The following is a 22,401-nucleotide window of genomic DNA, read 5'->3' on the forward strand; positions in this document are numbered from 1 at the left end:
CGGAGGGCCTCAGTCCTTCAGGCTCTGTGCCAAATCGAGCCGAAGGCACTGGCGGGGCACACATCATGGGGGTATACGCAGATGGGCCCAGAAAAGAGGTGGAAGACGGAAAACCTCAAGCCTAGAGAGAAGAGCTCTGACGCGAACCACGATCGTACACCCTGACTGGTGCCACCGCGCTGGAAGATGGACGACTGACTGAGGGAACAGGAGACGATAATTGAGATGCCCGGACAAGCTGAAAACATGTGTAGCATAAGTGGCCAGTAATCATTGGCGCTGGAACTGCAATGGAGGGACACTTGGCTCCACAAGTATGCTGTTGACAGGGCTTGTATGAAATGCTCCAGTGGTGAGTCGGATCCCACTGTGAAGGATGGGGTCCAGCAACTGCAATGCGGAAGGGGATGCCAAACGATAAGCCAGGCAGGACTGAATTAACACCTGGTACAGCCATAGAAGGGTAGACCGATCGGCACTCCAGCTGGTGTGACTCTAGCAACAAAGAGCGCTAAAATGCCGCCAGCAAGTTTCTTTAAGCTGCCGAATATGAGGCCGCCATGTCAACCGTGTATCGAAAACCAATTCCAAAAACTGATGCATCTCCACCACAGCAAGAGGTTTGCCGTCAAGTTAAAGCCAAGGCTCAAGGTGAACAGTGCGTTGTCGGCAGAAATGCATAACGCACGTCTTGACAGCCGAAAACTGAAAGCCATGCACTACAAAGGCAGAAGTCGTCAGCATACGAAGAAGATGAGACAGACATTCCCACTGCCGCAGCAAGGCCATTAATTGCAATCAAAAAGCAGACAACATGCAGATCCTTGCGGTACCCCATTCATCTGAACCCGGGGGAACTATTGGAGGCCGCAACTTGTAAATGAAAGTAATGAAGCGACAGAAAATTTTGTATGAAAACTGGTAGCGGACCCATAAGACCCCAACCATGAAGCAGAGAGAGGCTGTGATGTTGCCATGTCGTACAGTATGCCTTCCGTATGTCAAAAAAGACGGCGACCAGATGCAGACGGCGGGCAAAGGCCGTACAGATGGCAGACTCCAGGCGCACCATATTATCGCCGGCAGAACGGCCCTTATGGAACCTACCCCGAGACGGAGCCAGAAGGTGCTGACACTCAAGTAGCCAACTCAACCTCCGGCTCACCATGCGTTCGAGCAACTTGTAAAGAACATTGGTGACACAAATGGCGCAGTAGCGGTCTGTCTCCAGTGGGTTCTTGCCAGGTTTCAACACAGGGATTACAACACTTTCCCGCCATTGCGATGGGAACTCACCCTGAACCAGATACATTTGGAAAGGTCTAGGAGATGTCGCTGGCAGTCCACCGAGAGGTGTCTGAGCATCTGACAGTGGATGCGATCTGGCCCGGAAGCCGTATCAGGGCAAGTGGCTAGGGCACTTTGGAATTTCAACTCACTGAATGGAACATTGTACGATTCAGGGTGGTGTGAAATGAAAGACTTATGTTCTAACCGCTCTTTCTGGGAGTGGAAGGCCAGTGGGTAATTCGCAGAAGCAAAACTCTGAGCAAAATGCTCTGCTAAGCAGTTTGCAATTGTGTCGGAGTCAGTACAGACTGCTCCATTCAATGAAGGTGCAGGTATGCTGACGAGGGTCTGATAGCCACAGTCACCTAATCTTGGTCCAAATCTATGATGGAGAGGTATGGAGGCCAATGCCTCCTGCTTGCGATGGCGAATAAGGCGGTGGGCTCGTGCATGGAGCCGTTGAAAGGTAATGAGGTGTTCCAATGAGGGATGCCGCTTCTGATGCTGGAGTGCCCACCTGCAATCTTTAATCGCCTCAGCGATCTCGAGCGACCACTAAGGCACAGTCCTCCGCCGAGGGGACCCAGAAGAACAGGAAATAGCAGAGTCTGCGGCTAAACGATGCTGGTGGTGACCGAGTGAACCACCACATCAATGGTGTCATTGGAAAGAGACTGAATAGGGGCAATGGAGGTGAACAAGTCCCAGTCAGCCTTATTCATAGCCCATCTGGAGGGGTGTCCAGTGTCCAGAAGAGTGACGCTGTGGTAGTGACAGAAAGATTGGAAAGTGGTCACTACTGCACAAGTCTTCATGCACACTCCATTGGAGAGATGGTAACAGGCTAGGGCTACAGATCGAAAGGTCGATGGCTGAGTACGTGCCATGTGCCACACTGAAATGTGTAAAGGCACCATTATTTAAAAGAGAGGTTGAGCTGTCCTAATACTTGCTCAATGATGCTGCCTCAGCCTGTTGCCACTGATCCACCCCACAGAGGGTTATGGGTGTTGAAGTTGCTCAGTAACAGAAAATATGGAGGCAATTGGGCTATCAGCAGAGCCAGGACACTCTGCGGAATGTCACCATCCAGTGCAAGATAGAGACTGCAGACAGTAACAGTCCGAGGCCACCACACCTGAATAGTGACAGCCTCTAAAGGTGTCTGTAGAGGGGCAGACTCTATGTAAAAGGAATGAAGGACGTAGATGCAGACACCACCAGATACCCTCTCATAAGATGCCCTGTTCCTATAATAACCCCGATAGCCAAAGAGGGCGGGGTTCGCATTGCTGGAAACCAACTTTCTGGAATGCAGAGGAAAGGATGAAGGCTGAGAAGTTGTCAGAGCTCAGCAAGATGGTGGAAAAAACCACTGCAGTTCTACTGGAGGATGACATTGTCCATAGCTAAGAAAGGCATGAATGGACTGAGGAGGCAGATTACACTACTGGTCACCTGCTGCCACCAATTGAGTACCTGTGCCAGTGACATCCATTGTGTCTGCGAGTCTGGCGAGATCTAGGTCCTCAGCCGACACCAGAATCTCTACCTCGCCCTCAGACGCAGAGCTTGTAGGTTGTGGTGGGGTGGGTGCCACCGCAAGTTCCTTCGTTTTAGAGGTCTTCTTGGACTTTTCTCGCTTCTCCTTGGGTTTCACTGGCTGGGAGAGCGTCACCGATTCAGTCTCCAGGACGGAGAAGGATCGCGAAGCCCTACGACCAGCTGCTTGTGGGCACATATGCCACTGCCGAGCGTCATCCTTCCCTCTTGTGGAAAACTGGGAAGGGACCCCTTGCAAGCGAGAGGAGCCGAAGACGTTAGGCGCTTCTCCAGCTTAGAAGCGGGGACAGACATCCCTGATGGGTGGGTGGGTGGGGGGGCCTTTGTTGTCCTCACAAGCTCACAGTTATTAAAATTAACACTACACTACACTGTCCGACAGACAGACGGAGGGTGAAGGACGAAGAGAGAGTTTACAGGGTCCATGGCTCTTTACTCAAAGATAAGCATATATTACTCACAAAGGTCGAGGGTACAGATTAATCTATACTCAAGGGCCAAATGCACCCAGTAAGTGCTAGTGTTGTCAGATTTGAGATGCAGTGGAGGCGTGTAGTTGTGATGGCATTGTGATAGGAGTAATACCGTACCAGCTGAGAGTGTATACCTATCAATGTGGGTTGACTGGCAGCAAACCAAATTATACTGGTTATTGGAAAAGTGTTTTTACAAAAAGTGGTTTTATACAAAGTGCCAATATTATGAGTTTGCATCTGCTTTGATGGCCTCGCGATTTTGAAGGAGAGAATTGAAACCCGTGTGAGAGGGTCCATGCAGAGGCATGCTGTATAGCTCCCTGGAGCTGCCATTCTGCAGATGCCATCGAAGAGGAACTAACCCATATGCAGAAATCATTCACATACAGGGTAGGGGGCGAACAAAGGACCGACAGAGGCCGCAACTCCATCGATAGCAATGAGGAAAAGAAGGACACTCAAGACAGAACCCTGTGGGATGCCCGTCTCCTGGGTCTGTGGAGAACTAAAAATAATATCAACTCTAACTCTGAATGACCAATGGAACAGGAACTGGTGGATAAAAATCGCGAGTGGGCCCCGAAGACCCCACTGATGAAGGGTAAGATGTGATGGTGCCAGGCCGTGTCATAGGCCTTGCGAAGGTCAAAAAACACTGCAACCAAATGGCGGCGCTGGGAAAAAACCTGCCGAACTGCGTATTCCAAGTGAAGTAAATGATTGATTGGAGACCGTCCCTCTCGAAAGCCACACTGGTAAGGGGACAATAGATCCCGAGATTCGAGGACCCAATTGAGCCGACAGGCTACCATCCGTTCAAGTTGGTTGGTTGGGTGTGGGATTGAAGGGACCAGACTGCTAAGGTCATCGATCCCTTGTTCCACGATAAAATCACACGAAATAAAAACTGTCAGTCATTAAAAACGGAGAACTGAGACAAGGGACGACACAATACAAGAAAAACAGACAAAGACCAGACAAACGGAACTAAAATCACACAGGAAAAGCCAACCACCAAATGACATTAAAACCCACAGCTTAAAACCACAGGCCAAAGGCCCAAGTCAATACAGGAAATAAAAGGACAACACTCAAATCATACAATAAAAACCCCCTGCCCGAATAAAACTCAACACGAGGTCCGCCATAGCAATGTCATCACAAAAAAGGGGCAGGGAGGGTATCAGGCAGCGCAAACGTCTGCCCGAGTCCTGTTAAAAGCGGGCAGTCCACCAAAATGTGGACCACCGTCAGAGCTGCCCCGCAGCGACATAGCGGTGGGTCCTCCCGGCGCAACAAATGGCCGTGCGTCAGCCACGTGTGGCCAACGCGCAGCCGGCAGAGGACGACAGTGTCCTTCAGAGAGGCCCGCACGGAGGAGCGCCACACACCGGTCGTCTCCTTCACTGCCCGAAGTTTGTTGGGCGTGGGCAGGGTGCGCCACTCGTCACCCCAGGCACCAAGCACTTTCTGGCGCAAAAGCGACAGGAGATCACACTCCATAAGGCCGAGTTCCAGAGCCGGTGAACTCACTACCTGTTTAGCCAGCGTGTCAACCCGCTCATTGACCGGGATGCCGACATGACCTGGGGTCCAAACAAAGACCACGGAGCGGCCACAACGGGCAAGAGCATGGAGCGACTCGTGGATGGCCATCACCAGACAGGAACGAGGAAAGCACTGGTCAAGAGCTCGTAAACCACTCAGGGAGTCACTACAGATGACAAAGGACTCACCTGAGCGGGAGCGGATGTACTCTAGGGCGCGATAGATGGCAACCAACTCGGCAGTGTATACACTGTTCCCGGGTGCCAGCGACCGTTGCTCACAATGATCCTCTAGAGTAAGAGCGTAACCAGTGCGACCAGAGACCATCGAACTGTCGGTATAGGCCACGGCAGATCCGGGAAACTCGGCAAGGAGAAAAACAAAGCGGCGGCGGAGGGCCGGAGGAGGGACCGAGTCTTTCCGAACCTGTGCCAAATCCAGCCGAATGCATGGTCGGCACACACACCAAGGGGGCAGACGGAGATTGGCCCGGAAAACAGGCGGGAGAGGAAAAAACTCAATCCCACACAGTAGAGCCCGGATGCGAACCGCGATCGTACACCCTGACCGGGGCCGCCTGTCTGGAAGATGGACGATCGAGTGCGGGAACAGGAGACGGCAGTTGGGTTGCCCTGGCAAGCTACAAATGTGGGCAGCATAAGTGGCCAGAAGTCGGTCGCGCCGGATCCGCAATGGAGGAACACCAGCCTCCACAAGTAAGCTGTCAACAGGGCTTGTCCGAAATGCTCCTGTGGCGAGTCGGATCCCGCAGTGATGGATGGGATCCAGCAATTGCAATGCTGATGGCGATGCCGAGCCATAAGCCACACACCCATAATCAAGGCGGGACTGGATCAGCGCTTGATACAGCCGGAAAAGGGTGGACCGATCGGCACCCCATTCGGTGTGGCTAAGGCAAAGGAGAGCGTTTAAATGCCGCCAGCATGTTTGTTTAAGCTGCCTAATATGTGGCAGCCAAGTCAACCGGGCATCAAATACCAGGCCCAAGAACCGATGCGTCTCTACCACAGCAAGAGGTTCACCGTCAAGGTAAAGGCGTGGCTCAGGGTGAACCGTGCGACGCCGGCAGAAATGCGTAACGCAGGTCTTAGCGGCCGAAAACTGGAAGCCGTTCGCTACAGCCCATGACTGCGCCTTGCGGATAGCGCCCTGCAGCTGGCGCTCAGCAACTGCAATGCCACGGGGAGGACGATGCTTTCTCGCCATTGAGACGGGAACACACCCTCAACCCAGATGCGGTTGAAAACATCTAGGAGGTGTCGCTGGCAATTCACAGAGAGGTGTTTCAGCATCTGGCTGTGGATGCGGTCTGGCCCAGGAGCCGTATCAGGGCAAGCAGATAGTGCACTCTGGAATTCCCAGTCGCTGAAAGGAGCATTGTACGACTCCGCGTGGCGCGTGTGAAAGGAAAGCCTCCAACTTTCCAACCGCTCTTTCCGGGAGCGGAAGGCCAGTGGGTAATTCGTAGATGCGGAACACTGAGCAAAATGCGCTGCTAACCGGTCCGCAATCGTGTCGGAGTCAGGACACACCACTCCATTCAGTGAAAGCCCAGGGACAGAGACAGGTGGCCGATAGCCATGGAGTCGGCTTATCTTAGCCCAAACCTGCGATGCAGAGGTACGGACGCCAATGGTGGAAACATACCATTCCCAGCACTCCTGCTTCCGTTGGCGAATAAGGCGTCGGGCACGGGCACGGAGCTGTTTGAAAACGATGAGGTTCTCCAAGGACGGGTGCCGCTTATGGCGTTGAAGAGCCCGCCGGCGATCTCTAATCGCCTCTGCGATCTCGGGTGCCCACCAAGGCACAGTCCTCCACCGAGGGGACCCGGATGAACAGGGAATCGCAGATGCCGCCGCAGAGACGATGCTGGTGGTGACCGACTGAACCACCGCATCAATGGTGTCATGGGAAGGAGGTGCGATAGTGGCGAGAGAGGAGAACAAGCCCCAGTCAGCCTTATTCAGAGCCCATCTGGAGGGGCGTTCAGAAGAGTGACGCTGTGGTAGTGACAGAAAGATGGGGAAATGGTCACTACCACATAAGTCGTCATGGACACTCCAGTGGATGGATGGTGAAAGTCCGGGGCTGCAGATAGAAAGGTCGATGGCCGAAAATGTGCCATGGACTACGCTGAAATGTGTCTGCTCTCCCGTGTTTAAGAGGCAGAGGTCAAGCTGCGAGAGAAGAGTCTCGACATCTATATCCCGGCCAGTAATCGCGGCGCTACCCCACAGGGGGTTATGGGCGTTAAGGTCGCCCAGTAACACAAAAGGAGGAGGCAGTTGTGCTATCAATGCAGCCAACACATGACGCGAGACATCACCATCTGGCGGAAGATACAAACTGCAGACAGTAATAGGCTGAGGCGTCCACATCCTTACAGCGACAGCCTCTAAAGGTGTGTGAAGAGGTACACATTCGCTGTAGACAGAGTTGAGGATGTAGACGCAGACTCCACCAGATACCCTCTCATAAACTGCCCGGTTCTTGTAATAACCCCGATACCCACGTAGGGCAGGGGTCCGCATTGCCAGAAACCAAGTTTCCTGTAGGGCAATGCAGAGGAAAGGGTGACTGCTGATGAGTTGGCGAAGCTCAGCAAGGTGGTGGAAAAAAGCGCTGCAGTTCCACTGTAGTATCGCTTTGTCCATGTCCGAAAAAGGCGTGAAGGGGCCGAGGAGGCAGATCACGCCACTGGGTCACCTGCTGCCACCGATGGAGGACCAGTACAATCTGCTTCCATGGTGTCTGAGGGTCCGGCGAGATCCAGGTCCTCAGCGGACGCCCGGATCTCCACCTTATCCTCGGACGCAGGGCCTGTAGGGAGCAGTGGGGTGGATGCCACCGCGTGTTCCTTGGCCTTAGAGGTCTTCTTCTTCGTCTTGTCTCTCTGGTCCTTGGGTTTCATTGGCTGGGAGGGCTCCAGCGAGTCAGTCTCCGGGACGGAGGAGGAGCGGGAAGCCCTGGGACCAGCCGCCGGTCTGCTTTTCTTCCATTGGCTGACGTCACCCTTCCCAGAGGCGGAAACCTGGGAAGGAAGGGATCCAAGGGACCCTTTCCGTGCTATTCGAGCCGGGGAAGTTTGAGGCTTCCCCAGCTTAGAAGTGGGGACTGATGTCCCCGATGGTTGGGGGGTTGCTGCTCCTGAGGCAGGTAGGGCAGGAGCAGCAGGGAGTGAAGTGCCCCCCACCATCAAGGGGGCAGGTGTAGCATTCCGGCTCAGAGGTGGCAGTCTGAGGGAGAGCTAATGGGGCCATAACAGTGGTAGCCGCGGCGTAAGAGGCAGTCATTCGAACAGGATGGAGGCGTTCGAACTTCTGCCTGGCCTCAGTGTATGTCAGGCGGTCCAGGGTCTTATACTCCATGATTTTGCGCTCTTTCTGGAATATCCTGCAGTCCGGCGAGCAAGGCGAGTGGTGCTCTCCGCAGTTTACACAGATGGGAGGCGGAGCACATGGAGTATTGGGATGTGATGGGCGTCCACAATCTCGACATGTGAGGCTGGAAGTACAGCGGGAAGACATATGCCCAATCTTCCAGCACTTAAAGCACCGCATCGGGGGAGGGATATATGGCTTGACGTCACAACGATAGACCATCACCTTGACCTTCTCAGGTAAAGTATCACCCTCGAAGGCCAAGATTAAGGCACCGGTGGCAACCTGCTTATCCCTTGGACCACGATGTACGCGCCGGACGAAGTGAACACCTCGCCGCTCTAAATTGGCGCGAAGCTCGTCTTCGGACTGCAATAGAAGGTCCCGATGGAATATTATGCCCTGGACCATATTAAGACTCTTATGGGGCGTGATTGTAACCGGAACATCCCCCAGCTTGTTACAATCGAGTAACCGGCGAGACTGGGCGGAGGACGCCGATTTGATCAAAACCGAGCCCGAGTGCATTTTGGACAAGCCCTCCCCGAACTTGTCCTTTAAGTGCTCGACGAAGAACTGAGGCTTCATGGATGTAAAGGATTCACCATCAGCTCTCGTACACACCAGGTAGCGGGGCGAGTATAGTTCGCTGGCATCCTTAGTCTTTCGTTCCTCCCATGGTGTAGCCAGGGAGGGTAACGATTTGGGGTCATATGTAGTTGCGTTGTATTGAGCCCTGGAACGCTTAGAGACTGCTGGCGGCTGGCCGCCAGCAAGAGATGATGTACCACGCTTCATTGCGGGTCATCCGCCCTGATGCCACCTACTCCGACCAAGGGCCCTCCCCACGGGCACCACCCAGCCTCAGCAACGACCACCTGGCAGGATGGCCATTGCCGGGAGTCCCAATGCCCCAAGGAGATAGGCATCTACTCCTTGGCATACGTGGGGAGGTAACGGCGCTGGCATCAGCAGAGCGATCCCTGTGTAGTCAGGGGGCTACAACCAACAGAGTACATGGCGGCCCCACCACAACGGACTGGCTACCGTGCTGGATTTCAGGTGATGCAGTCCAATAACGTCATTGGCGCATAAAGTGACACTGCATAGCAGACTGCAATAAACTGCACCCAAGAACAAATCCACGCCCAAGAGATGGTAGGTGAGCGGGACTGCTAAGCGATAACGACAAACCTGGCTAGAGATGGTAATGCATGATGGACACATCGCTCCTTGTAAGGCGCCCTTCCCCAATTGGATCGCTCTTCGGAAAATTTAGAATGATGGAGGTCAAACCCGTTAGGGGACCATCTCACAAGGCCAAAACGTTTGAGACTCCTTTTAGTCGCCTCTTAGGACAGGCAGGAATACCGTGGGCCTATTCTTACCCCCGAACCCACAGGGGGGTCCGTTCAAGTAACTTACAAACAACATTGGTCAAACTAATTGGCCGATAGCTGTCAACAGATAGGGAGTTTTTACCAGGCTCAAGGACAGGAACCACGATGCTATCCATCCACTGAGAAGGGAAGTCACCCTGGAGCCAGATACGGTTAAACACCTGAAGAAGATGTTGCCGTTGTGGAGCACTGAGATGTTGAAGCAGTTGGTTATGAATGGAATCTGGGCCAGGGGCCGTATCACGAGAAGAAGATAGAGCAACTAAAAAGGAAAACATGATAAAAGATAGATTGACAGGCAAAGGATTAAAAAACAGCATAATCAAATGTCCTTAGACAGGTTTGTCAAGTTGATCCGCTAAAATGGCATCCGGAGTAGATGGCAGGCCAAGATCAAGATGCAGTGTATTAAAATCCCGACAGGACGTTAAAATGTGGCGGACCGTCAGCAATTGCCCACATGGGCAGAATGGTGCCGGCGCAGCCGTCAGCAGATGGCGATTTCTGAACCTGCAGTGTCCAATTCATAACCGGGCCAAAACGATATCCTCCCGCCGAGAAGAGCGTGAGGAGGACGTCGAAGCCGCAGGAAGATGTTTCAAGGCCCGAAGTTTGTTGTCCGTAAGTGCAGCCCAATCGGCATGCCACAGCGATAAAATGCGCCAAAAAATGACCCTGCTACAATCTGATGAAGGGACACAACAAGAAGCTGTCCGAGGCTGGAGGACCACAGCCTTGGCCGCGGCATCTGCAGCTTTGTTCCCAGGGATACAGACATGGCCAGGAACCCACATAAAGCTAACCGGAGAACCGTCGTCCACCAGCTGCTGAAGAGAGCGTTGGATCCGGAGCACAAGAGGGTGAACCGGATACGGTTCACTGAGGCTCTGGCTGGCACTCAGGAAATCGGAGCAGATGACATAAGCAGAATGTCAGTGGCGGCAGATGTAAAGAACAGCCTCATAGAGGGCAAATAGCTCAGCTGTGAAGACTGAACAATGGCCATGGAGCCACTATTTGGAGCTCTGTGCCCCGACAATAAAATAACACCCGACCCTGTCATTGGTCTTAGAGCCATAAAACGGGAGCAGTATACCGAACCGGGGGTAACCTTCTTTGGGAGCGAGCTCAGGTCAATGTGAACGCGAACCTGAGCCTGGAGCCAAGGTGGCGTGTGGCTCTCACGCACTCTAAAGGTTGCAGGGAGTGAAAAATCAAGGTGTTGAAGGAGGCGAACTCCAGGTGGTAGCAGGGCAGAGACATACAACTCGTATTGGCGGTCGAGAGAGTCGTCAAAAAAGGAACGATAAGACGGGTGGTCGGGCATTGACAGTAGCCGACAGGCATACAGACAAAGCAATTTATCGCGCCGGTAGGTGAGTGGCAATTCACCGGCTTCAGCATGAACACTCTTGACGGGACTAGTATAAAACGCTCCGATTGCAATACGTAAACCCCGATGTTGTAAGGAGTTGAGGCGGCGTAAAATGGACGGCCATGCAGAGGAGTATACGCAGCTCCCATAATCCAGCTTGGAGCGGACGATCAACCGATATAGGCGTAGGAGGACATTTCAATCTGCTTCCCACGACATAGAACTGAGAACATGGACGACAGTTAGGGAACGGGTACAACGGGCAGCCAAATATGACCCATGTGGAGACCAGCTAAGTTTCCTGTCAAATGTAAGACCTAAAAATTTTGTTGTCTCCACGAATGGGAGAGCAACGGGATCGAGTCTTAAGGACCGTGGGAGAAACTCTTTGTAGCACCAGAAGTTAATACAGAGCATCTTCTTGGCAGAAAAACGGAAGCCATTGGCAACACTTCAGGAGTACAGACGGTCAAGACAACGCTCCAGGAAACATGTACGCTGCGCGCTGCAATAGATGGTAAAATCGTCCACGAAAAGGGAGCCTGATACATCAGCTGGGAGGCAATCCATGATTGGATTGATCGCTATGGCGAAGAGAGCGCCGCTCAAAACTGAGCCCTGTGGCACCCCATTCTCCTGGAGAAAGGTGTCTGACAGGACAGAACCCACGCGTACCCTGAACTGTCGATCCATTAAAAAGGAACGAATAAGAAGAGGGAGGCGACCGCGAAGGCCCCATGTATACATGGTACGGAGAATGCCCGCCCTCCAACAGGTGTCTTAAGCCTTCTCCAAATCAAAGAACACAACCACAGTCTGACACTTCCACAAGAAGTTATTCATAATGAAGGTCGACAAGGTAACCAGATGGTCAACAGCAGAGCGGCGCCTACGAAATCCACATTGCACATTGGTAAGTAGGCGTCGAGATTCGAGCAGCCATACCAAACAAGAGTTAACCATTCGCTCCATCATCTTACAGACACAGCTGGTAAGTGAGATGGGTTGATAACTGGAAGGCAAGTGCTTGTCCTTCCCCGGCTTAGGAATCGGTACAACAATAGACTCGCACCAGCATGCAGGAACATGTCCCTCAATCCAGATGGGATTATAAGTACGAAGAAGGAAACCTTTACCCGCAGGAGAAAGGTTCTTCAGCATCTGAATATGAATAGAATCAGGCCCTGGAGTGGAGGACCGTGACAGGGCAAGTGCATTTTCGAGTTCCCGCATGGTGAATGTGGCATTATAACTTTCACGATTCGAGGAGCAGAAGTTAGCGGCCGAAGGCATTGGAGACATCCTCAGGGGCCACAAGGACGTCATTTGCGACCGTCAAGCCAGAAACTGGTGAGTGGACCTTAGTGCCAGATAGCCGGCGTTGTAAGATTCTGACTCACAAGGGGTAAAACGTAAGGTGGAAGCTTCAGCCCGCTGTTTCTGGTGAAGGAAAGCAGCTGGATAGGAGGCTGATGCTGATGCCACTGCAAAATGGGTCGCAAGATGTTCTGCAAGAACTAATAGGTCCGTACAAAGGCCATCCGGGAGGTGAAGGCCTGGGAGGGTGGACTGCCGATGGCAACCTTGGAGAGAGCGAAGTGTAGCCCATACCCGTGACAAAGGGACAGTAGAACCAAGGGAAGAAACAAATCGTTCCCAACATATCCGCTTGCTCTGTTTGATTAAATAACGGGCTTTAGCGCGGAGGCGTTTAAGGTAGTAAGGCAGGTTGGCTACGGATGGGTGCCTCTTAAAGTGTTGCAAAGCTCGACAGCGGTCATGGATGGCAATGGCCGTACTCCACTGTGGGACTTGCCAGCGACAAAAATGGTCCAGATGAGTGCGGGACAGCAAGGCTAGCAGTGCGAACAATTGCGTCAGACACATCACGTAGGACGTCATCAATACAACCCGACAAAGAGGGAGAAAACACAACCTGTGCAGTGTATAGAGGCCAATCGGCGCGTTGGAAAGACCAACAAGGTAACCTGTCTATCAGGGAGCGGGAAGGGAGCGAGATAGTTGATGGGAAATGGTCACTATCACAAAGGTCGTCGTGTGGCTACCAGTGTAATGAAGGGAGGAGAGAGGGAGAAGAAAGAGAAAGATCAATGGCAGAAAAGGTACCATGACCAGCACTGAAATGAGTAGGGGAGCCATCATTAAGAAGGCACAAGTCGTGGTCTGCAATAAACTGGTCTATGAGAAGACCTCGTCTAGATGGAAAGGCACTGCCCCACAAGGAATGATGAGCATTAAAATCCCCGAGGAGGAGGAAGTTGCTGAAGAAGGGCAGTTAAGGCAGCAGGTGTAAGAGTTCTGTCAGGAGGGAGATAAAGATTGCAAACCGTGACCTCAGAGTCTAGGTGGACCCTATCAGCAACCGCTTCCAATGTAGTTTGAAGAGGAATCCACGTGCTAGCAATGTCTGTACGGACCAACGTACAAACGCCATCAGAAGCCCACAGGGGTCCGACCCGATTTCGACGGAGTGAGTGAGCATCAATAAAATGAGAATCCTGGAAAACCACAAAAGCTGCAGAGTAAGACAAAAGAAAGGATTTCATTCCGGAAGGTGACGATAGTATCCATTAGAATTCCATTGAAGAACCACAGAACGATGATGTAAATGGGGGCTGAACACGCTAAAGCCAGTCATACCGCCGGGTCCCCACCCGTCACCAACAAGGAGGGGGGTGACATCCATGAAAGACAAGTCAGAATCCGGTTGTGAAGTTGGGGATGGGACCTCCAGTAACACCAGAGGCTCTTCGTCCCAGGACTTATGTTTCTTCTTCTTTTCAGGCTGATAATGAGGAGTGCTGTGTGGCATAAAGGAGCCAGCTGCAGCAAGATCAGGAACAGAAAGAGACCAGGCGACCTGGGGGCCGACAGACCGTGGCTCTCGCGGTCGTCGCGTGGCAGCAGGCCCTTGGGCTGGAAGGTGCCGGGAAGGGGCATCCCGGGAGAGGCGTCCTTGACCGGCAGACGCCGAAGCAGTGGGACACTTCTCTGGCTGAGGAGGGGGAGCAGCGCCCAGAGGAGAAGGTGTGGGAGCTGCAGAGCAGGGGGAGGAGTGGGGGAGGAGAGGGGTCCGGGATAGGGGTAAGGAAGGGGGAGGAAGGAGTGAAGATGTAACCAAAACGTAACTAGATGTCATGGACACAGGGTGAAGACGTGTATACTTCTTACGGGCCTCTGTGTAGGTTAAACGATCGAGGGACTTATACTCCTGTATCTTCTTTTCCTTCTTATATACTGGGCAATCTGGTGAATGTGGAGAATGACTGCCATGACAATTTACAAACACAGGAGGGGGAACACAGGGACTCCCCTCATGGAGTGGACGTCCACAGTCACCACAGAGAGGGGCCTGTGAACAGCAGGAAGACGTATGTCCAAAATGCAAGCACTTAAAACATCTCATAGGAGGTGGGATGTACGGCTTCACATCACATCGATAAACTATAATCTTAACTTTCTGAGGCAGGGTATCCCTTCAAAGGCCAGGATAAAGGCACCAGTCTTTAGGGCCCTTCTAAACACACCAAACAAAGTGAACACCCCGCCGTCCAAGATTGTCTCTAAGGTCCTCATCAGTTTGAAGCATGAGGTCCCTGTGAAAAATCACACCTTGAACCATATTTAGAGACTGGTGGGGGGTAATGGACACATGAATTGTGCCAAGATGGGTACAGGCACGAAGGGCCACAGATTGGGCAGCTGAAGCAGTTTTGATCAGCAACCAACCCGACCGCATCCTGACCAGGGAGTCCACTTCGCCAAACTTGTCTTCAATGTGTTACACAAAGAATAAAGGTTTGGTATTGGTGAAAGTATCTGCATCAGTCCTGGTGTAAACTAGATAACGGGAGAAAGGTTTCGCCCCTAGCCGACGGGCCTGACCCTCTTCCCAGGGGGTAGACATGGAAGGGAAGGCCGAAGGGTTAAGAGAAGCAGCACTTTAAGAATCAGTTCCGCGCAGAGAGACGGCCGCAGGAGAACAGCCAGAGTTCTGGACCCATAAGAGTTTCATTTGCATAGCGTCCACCCTGATATCACCCACTCCGATCAGGGGCTCTCCTCATGGGCGCCACCCAGCCACAGCAAGGGCTGCCTGGCACGGCGGCCATTGCCGCGAGTTCCGATGCTCCAGGATGACGAGCAACCACTCCAAGGCATAAGGTCACAGCTCAGGTATCAGAAGTGTGATCCCTGTGTGTTCAGGGGGTGAAAACTTGGGTGCAGCATGCATGGACAGCATGTTACTCTAAGTTGACGTTGGCATAATTATGGGAGCAGAGAATGTGATTTAAGGCTAACTCCCATCTGCACAGTTCAGAAAAGCTGGTAGTGGAGGGGAGGAACCAGATTGTTCAACTGCATGTTGTGTCACAGGGTCGTCTACTTGTTGTTGGCCACGTACAGTGTTGGTCGTTCATCCTGGTGGACAGATGGTTGGCAGTCACACCAATATAAAAAGCTGTGCAATGACAGCAGCAGATATGGTGAATGACAGCAGCAGATATGGTGAATGACATGGCTGCTTTAACAGGTAGCCCAGCCACTGAGGGGTAGAATAAACCTGAAAACCTGAAAGAGGACTGGAATAGGAAGTGTTGGGTGGGTGGGTTGGGCAGGTCTTGTAACTGGGTCTTCCACGGGGATATGATTCTTGTGGCAAGGGGTTGGGATTGGGAGTGGCATAGGGATGGACTAGGATGATGCGGAGGTTGGATGGGTGATGGAACACCACTTTAGGAGGGGGTATGTTCCTCATTTCAGGGTACGATGATCAGTAATCAAAGGGAAGGATGTGGTTCAGTTGTTCCTGTCCAGGGTGGTATGGGTGACTAAAGAACCAGTGCAGAGGAGTGGTGCCCCTTAAAGGCTGAGGGGTTTTGAGGGGAAATGGCATGGGAGACCTGTTTGTATACTAGGTCTGGGGGAAGTGTAGGTCTGAAGGCCTTGGTGAGACCATCAAGCATACTTTGCAAGGGAGTTCTTGTAACTGCAGATATGCTGTCCCCATGTGGCCAGGCTGTATAGGAGAGATATTTTGGTGTGAAATGGACGACAGCTTTATGGTTAGCCCATTTGGGGGGGGATTCCAGAATTCGAGAAATACTATGTGGGACTGGGTTTTAGCCATGGAAAGGGATATTTTTCTGAACTGGGGCACTAAGATGATGCAGGGGTCCATTGTGGCATTAACTATGTAAAGGAAATGGTAACTAAGTGGAAATGAGCAAAATAGGTGTTGACTATTACTAAATATTTCAGTCAACTATGCATTTGTTTATCAAGCTGCTTGAAAGGCAAAAGAAGATGTGCATACAAATTTCAGGCACACTACACAACAGAACTGCTAAAAACTTGTAGAAAGAGACTGATGTATGATTTTGAAAAAGTTTCCTTCACAGAATACTGCATTGAAAATTCATTTTATGTGATCACTTAAGTTTTAATTCCAGACAATTTCATTAAATTTTAACAAATTATTCCTGTGATAGAGCAATTTTAAAAAAAAAAAACTGTGAGCACATGAGATATACTACTGTTGTACAAGTTTATTATATTTAAGAACTCTGAACTACATGAAGTATTCAGCATAAATACAGAACAAGAAGTGACTAAATGTTTTGATATATAGACATACAATTGAAATTACTTACCAAAAATTATAAATTAATTTATTCTCTCATATAAAATTCCCAGAACACACAAACCTACCTGAAAAACTCACTCAGAAATGTGTGATATACAAGTGGCGTTAACAGGGTGAAGTAGATGCATGTCGTGACATCAACCACACAGAGACCATCAACAATACCATAATTCAGAAGCCCACTTCCAATTGATTGTGTCAAATTCAGTACAACGAGGAAGAAAATGTAGAGGTAGAAGGAACGTTTAGCTGTTGGAGGAAAGAAACACAGTTTTAAACTCAGTGGAAAAAAGTGCAAAAACAAGACATCATTTATCTTTGTCAAACTCTAGAACTAACTACTTTCAGAATTTATAATCCTACCACAGTTGAGAATAATGAGTGCTAATCAAGAAATAGCACCACATACACAGTGCTAAATATTCCCACGTTTAGCTCTCAGATAATTATGTTTCTCATAGTTTTCCATCTTAACAACTTGCAAAAGATTTAGGTGTATGCTAAGTGCAAAACAAAGAATATAGTCTATAACATCAAATTAGCAGCAGCACAATCACAATATTTACTGCCTTGTAATACTTATTCACAAGTAAGTACCAAGGCAAAATTTGGCCTCAGAGTTTTGAAGTTTTATGAAGAATTATCAAGATTCAAGAAGACTGCTCTCTCTGAACTGCACAATGACTTTACAACTGAATACTAAGAAAAGAACTTCTCCCAGTGTATCAAATGTTCAAATAATTTATGTGACTGCACATGCATGTTGAGAATGTAAATTATTTGAACAAAGTGGATATTCTACAAAAGATATATTGTGGCAACAATAAATACGACTGAACAACATAGCTATTAACACAAGTAAAACCACCGTTCCAAAATGATATCCTTATTTATTCTTCACAAATACAAATGTTACATACTTATCATAACACTGTAACTGTATGATACATTTGAAGTTCACAAAAGCAGCATTTTAAGACATTATATCATGTTACCTGCTGAAAATAAATCTGGACAAATCTTGAAGTGTGTGCAAGTTGTAGCAACATTCATCACTTCAACCAGAGTGGCCGAGGATGATTACTTATAAAAACTTTAATGCAGGTTAATCTTCAGATGAGATTGGGGAAGTCCCAAAAGATTAGCGAAAGAAGTTGGCCATGCCCTTTCAAAGGAACCATCCTGGCATTTTCTTGAAACGATTTAGGGAAATAATGGAAAACCCAAATCAGGATGGCCAGACGCGGGTTTGAACCGTCATCCTCCCGAATGCGAGTCCAGTGTGCTAACCACTGTGCCACCTCGCTTGGTAAGAGATTGGGGAAGAATCATATTATAGAAACACCATAGTTTTATCATGATGAATCACCCTGCAGATCTGCTGTTTTCTGGATTCATAACGATAACATGAGCTGTAAAACGTGCTCCAAGAACCCCCCCCCCCCCTCTCTCTCTCTCTCTCTCTCTCTCTCTCTCTCCCTCTCCTCCCCCCCCCCCCCCTCTCCAAGAATCTCCCCTCTTTTGTTATCCTTCAGCATATTCAAGAGGATAATACATAAATTTCATTGATTTGTATAGTATTTTTACACACATGGGCTACACAGACAATTAATAACATTCAAAATCCAAACATCTGAGAGTATAATTTGGAATATCTCTTTTCATCTGACAGCTCTTAACAGTGTATTATCCCATGTAATGATTAGAAGGCTAATTACATTACCATTATCACAAGGAAATGGAACTCAACATGCTGAAATATAAATGAATGCTTATAATCTGTTTTGTTACTGAGGTTATAGAAAGAAAACGCACAAGAATTTTTACATAAAGTAGGCGAGAAATAACATGGTAAAATAAGAGGTATAGCAACACGCCAGATATGCTATGCTTTCACACCTCGGAGTAGAGTCCATATTGCAGTTTTTACATGGCATTACTAATTTTTCTAGACTGGAAATGTCCCAAGATATAATGTAGGATACAGACTGGACTGATGACACCTCTATTATTAGTTTGTGGCATGCAAAATACATAGTAAGAACTATAATTACTTTTACGTGGAACAAACCAGTACAAAACTGTACCTCATTCAGACAGAACAGTTATCTTTAGGATAACAATTTGTTGCATTTATTTTACACCTGTTACAAGAATAATGTACTGTAGGGAATATGGAAGATGGTGTTAAAACAATACATACGGCTTACAAAGGATATCATTTATGAACAACTTATTGAAGAGTTAGACATTCCCACTCTCCATGTTGAGAACATCATTTCTATCTTAGATGAACAAAATGAACTGAATAAGATATTCCTGTAGATTTTGTGGGACTCTTCATAGTGAGTGATTAACAAGTTCAGAATATTGGAGGTAATTGTAGATTCAAGCCCATTTCAAATTATTTTAAAATAAAGATTTTACTGTGTTCCTCTTTTTATAATGGTATTTGCTGAGGTTTGTAGTACATGCTTAGTTTACAATTTCCCTCCTCCTTATACATTTTCTCAATTTTTGTGCAGTGTTCCTTTGTGTGCTCGCCCTGTCCCTGACATCTTGCCCTTCATTTTAGGGCTTCCATAGTTCATACTTTATTTTATGTTTGTGGGTTACATTCCTTCTTTCTATTCATAGACTAATCCCAAATGTGCTTCACGTGCAAAAGGTTTTACATGTGCAGTTATTTCCTACTTTTGGACAGTTTGGTGTGCTTTTGTACTAGATTTCTATCTGACCACACAGTGCTATGAAGACACTGTCATCATTTCACCAAATAAATATTCAATTAAGTGTAAGGTTTGAGTACTGTATGTAGGTTTGTACTTTTATTTTTATTCTTGGTTTTGTCCTGCATTCATTCTATAGGATATTTCAACTACAATTCTTGAACCTAATGGCATTTACACTGACAAGCTAGAAGACTGTTGGTGATCAAATTAGTTACCCAATAAAACATTGCTTCAGAAACAGCTTTTGGTGGTACTTTAACAACGTAGAAAAGACAGATTGCAACTTATCGTAAAGAAAACATGTTGAGTTGCAGACAGGCATAATTAAAAGACACTTTCATAAAGTGTTTGGCCACAGCCTTCATCAGTAAAAGAACACACACAAACTATTAATACATACAACAAGCACAAACATCTCACGCACACATGTCACAACTCCAGCATCTCTGGCCAGAATTGCTTGTGTTTTGGAACGGTATGTGTCTCTTTTACTGATGAAGGATTTGGCCGAAAACTTTAGTTAAGTGCCTTAATTGTGCCCGTCTGCAACTTAACATGTCTTCTTTACAGTAAGTAGCAATCTTTCTTTTCCTACATTGTTGATTTTCTCACTTTGAGTTTCCATAGTTTGATTTTGGTGTTATTTACAAGATTTAATTCTTTAAATATGTACAGGCAAATTTTAGCCAACACGTCAAGTCCTGCTTCTTGCGGAATACTCAAATCTCGGTTAGAAGGTGAGGCTGAATTACTTCAAAGAAATGGGCCTGAAAACATATGGACAGGAAATTTGACAAAATACTTCCCTGTAGGCTTGCTACGGTTCTGAGGCTAGTAACTTATGAATTCAGGACCAAACCTAAATGTATTTACGACAGTTTTCTCATTGCAACAATGCTGTATGCCCTGTTTCAATACAAATGTCATTTAGGCAAAGTTTGAAGAATTTTTTGCCTTCAAGTGTCAAGTTAACTGTCTGTGGATGACTCAGATAAATTTCATACAAAACATCTAAAAAGCTATGAAATGGCAACAGTGCAAGTTCTCTTAAAAATCTACGAGGATTGGCCATTCAATATAGCATGTGGATGCCACTCTAGTCTTATTAACAATGGTGTTTGGATACACTTCTGAATGTACTAGTCAAACATTTTGCCATAAAACTCTGAAAGCTTGAGCTTGTTTTACAGCCTGTTTGTCAAATGGCAACTAGGTCATTCAATGACTTACAATTATTTCCATAAATATACTTGCAAATACAGCAAGCAACAAACAGAACAGAACAGAACAGAACAATGAATGGACCAGATCTAAACATGTTTTAAAAATCTGTGCTTGTGCAGGGAGACAAGTTTACAAATTCCATGTAGCACTGAACATACTAAGCTGAAACATATTTGTTTGCTGAATCCAGTCACACATGATGAGAGTGAATATAAATTACAAAACATGATGAAACACATAAAAATAAAATTTTATTAAGAATTACAGGAACCAGGAAGAGGTAGGTAGGTAGGCATGTGTGTTCTGTCATCAGAAACTATGAGTAAAAAATGTGTTGATTTGAAAAATGCTTAAATGCTTTCCACAACATAGATGGAAACAGGTTTCACTGATACATGATGGAGCCATTTTTCTAAGTCAGCATCACAGTTGGATGAGACCTGGTGGCACCAGTTCAGTCCAAAATACAAGTGACACTGGAATGGTGTACATCAGCTTTTGCACGTTCTGCAAAGGTTGACATCTAAAAGTTCAGGATAAAATTAATGTTTGTCACCATTTCTGATAAGGAATGATCCACTGCTAATTAGTACCCGAACATCAAACTATGAATGACAAATTTTATAAGGCAGGTTAGAAATGGTTGCCCCTATGCATATGGTTTATTTGCTCAAAGTTTTATAGAGCTGGAAAATGTATGACAACATCCACCCACACTATGCCATCTTGTGCATAACTACTTGACTATATGACTTAGTTTTTCTCCAGAGCACACTGTACTCCACAGCACTGGTACCTGTATGTGTTTTTGTTTCTCTGCCTCACAGAAATCGAGGCAAATGCTCATTTTTCAGATGTTCTAGATGCCCAAAGCTGTCTAAGCCCAAGTCTCAATGGTGGTGGTGGTTAGTGTTTAATGTCCCGTCGACAACGAGGCATTTGCCTGAAACGATTTAGGGAAATCACGGAAAACGTAAATCAGGAAGGCCGGAAACGCCAAGTCTCAATGTCTCCACGTACTTCAAAGAAATCTTTCACTTGCAGTTTTCCATGTCTCTTCCAGATGTAGCCAAAAGCGTATTGTGCTTGACGGAGATTATTTTGAAGCTTAGTAAATGTAGGTAGTTTAAATCTTTTGCTTGCTTTGTTTTACAACAGCACGCACAGGAACTTTGGAAGACCACCTTTCCAACAAAACCTTTAGTAATTCATGCAGAATATTGTGGTAATAAACTTACCAAATAACTGAAGAAAGGAACATTCGATTTTTAAACTTCAATATAACGGTATCATTAGACAGAGCATACCTCTGTTGTACAAGTATGGGAAAGAAATTTGCCACGGTATTACTGAAGGAACCATTCAGGCATACACCCAGATGCAAATCAGGTAAATGAAATATTTACTTTTCAAATTAACTTTAAGGACAAAACTTTCAGGAACAGAAGTTAATGTTGTTCTTCTTCTTCTTCTTCTTCTTCTTCTTCTTCTTCTTCTTCTTCTTCTGTCCTGAGAATGGTTTGATGCAGCTCTCCATGCTACTCTATCCTGTGCAAGCTTCATCTCCCAGTACCTACTGCAATCTACATCCTTCTGAATCTGCTTGGTGTATTCATCTCTTGGTCTCCCTCTATGATTTTTACCCTCCACGCTGCCCTCCAACACTAAATTGATGATCCCTTGATGCCTCAGAACATGTCCTACAAACCGATCCCTACTTC

The 22,401-nt window shown here is 47.9% G+C and overlaps 1 protein-coding gene across 3 annotated transcripts in view; it reads right to left on the reverse strand.

Annotated features, from left to right (window-relative positions):
- The window catches only part of LOC126272999 (transmembrane protein adipocyte-associated 1 homolog), a 170,914-nt gene that overhangs the window by 65,843 nt on the left and 82,670 nt on the right, over positions 1–22,401 (reverse strand). For all 3 annotated transcript variants that reach the window (XM_049976360.1, XM_049976358.1, XM_049976359.1), the window contains exon 7: positions 16,790–16,973. In XM_049976360.1, coding sequence (XP_049832317.1) covers positions 16,790–16,973 — 184 coding nt within the window. The remainder of the gene's footprint in view (positions 1–16,789; positions 16,974–22,401) is intronic.

This window comes from Schistocerca gregaria, chromosome 5 (assembly GCF_023897955.1).
Source record: "Schistocerca gregaria isolate iqSchGreg1 chromosome 5, iqSchGreg1.2, whole genome shotgun sequence".
In the NCBI taxonomy this organism is placed as follows: Eukaryota; Metazoa; Arthropoda; class Insecta; order Orthoptera; family Acrididae; genus Schistocerca; species Schistocerca gregaria.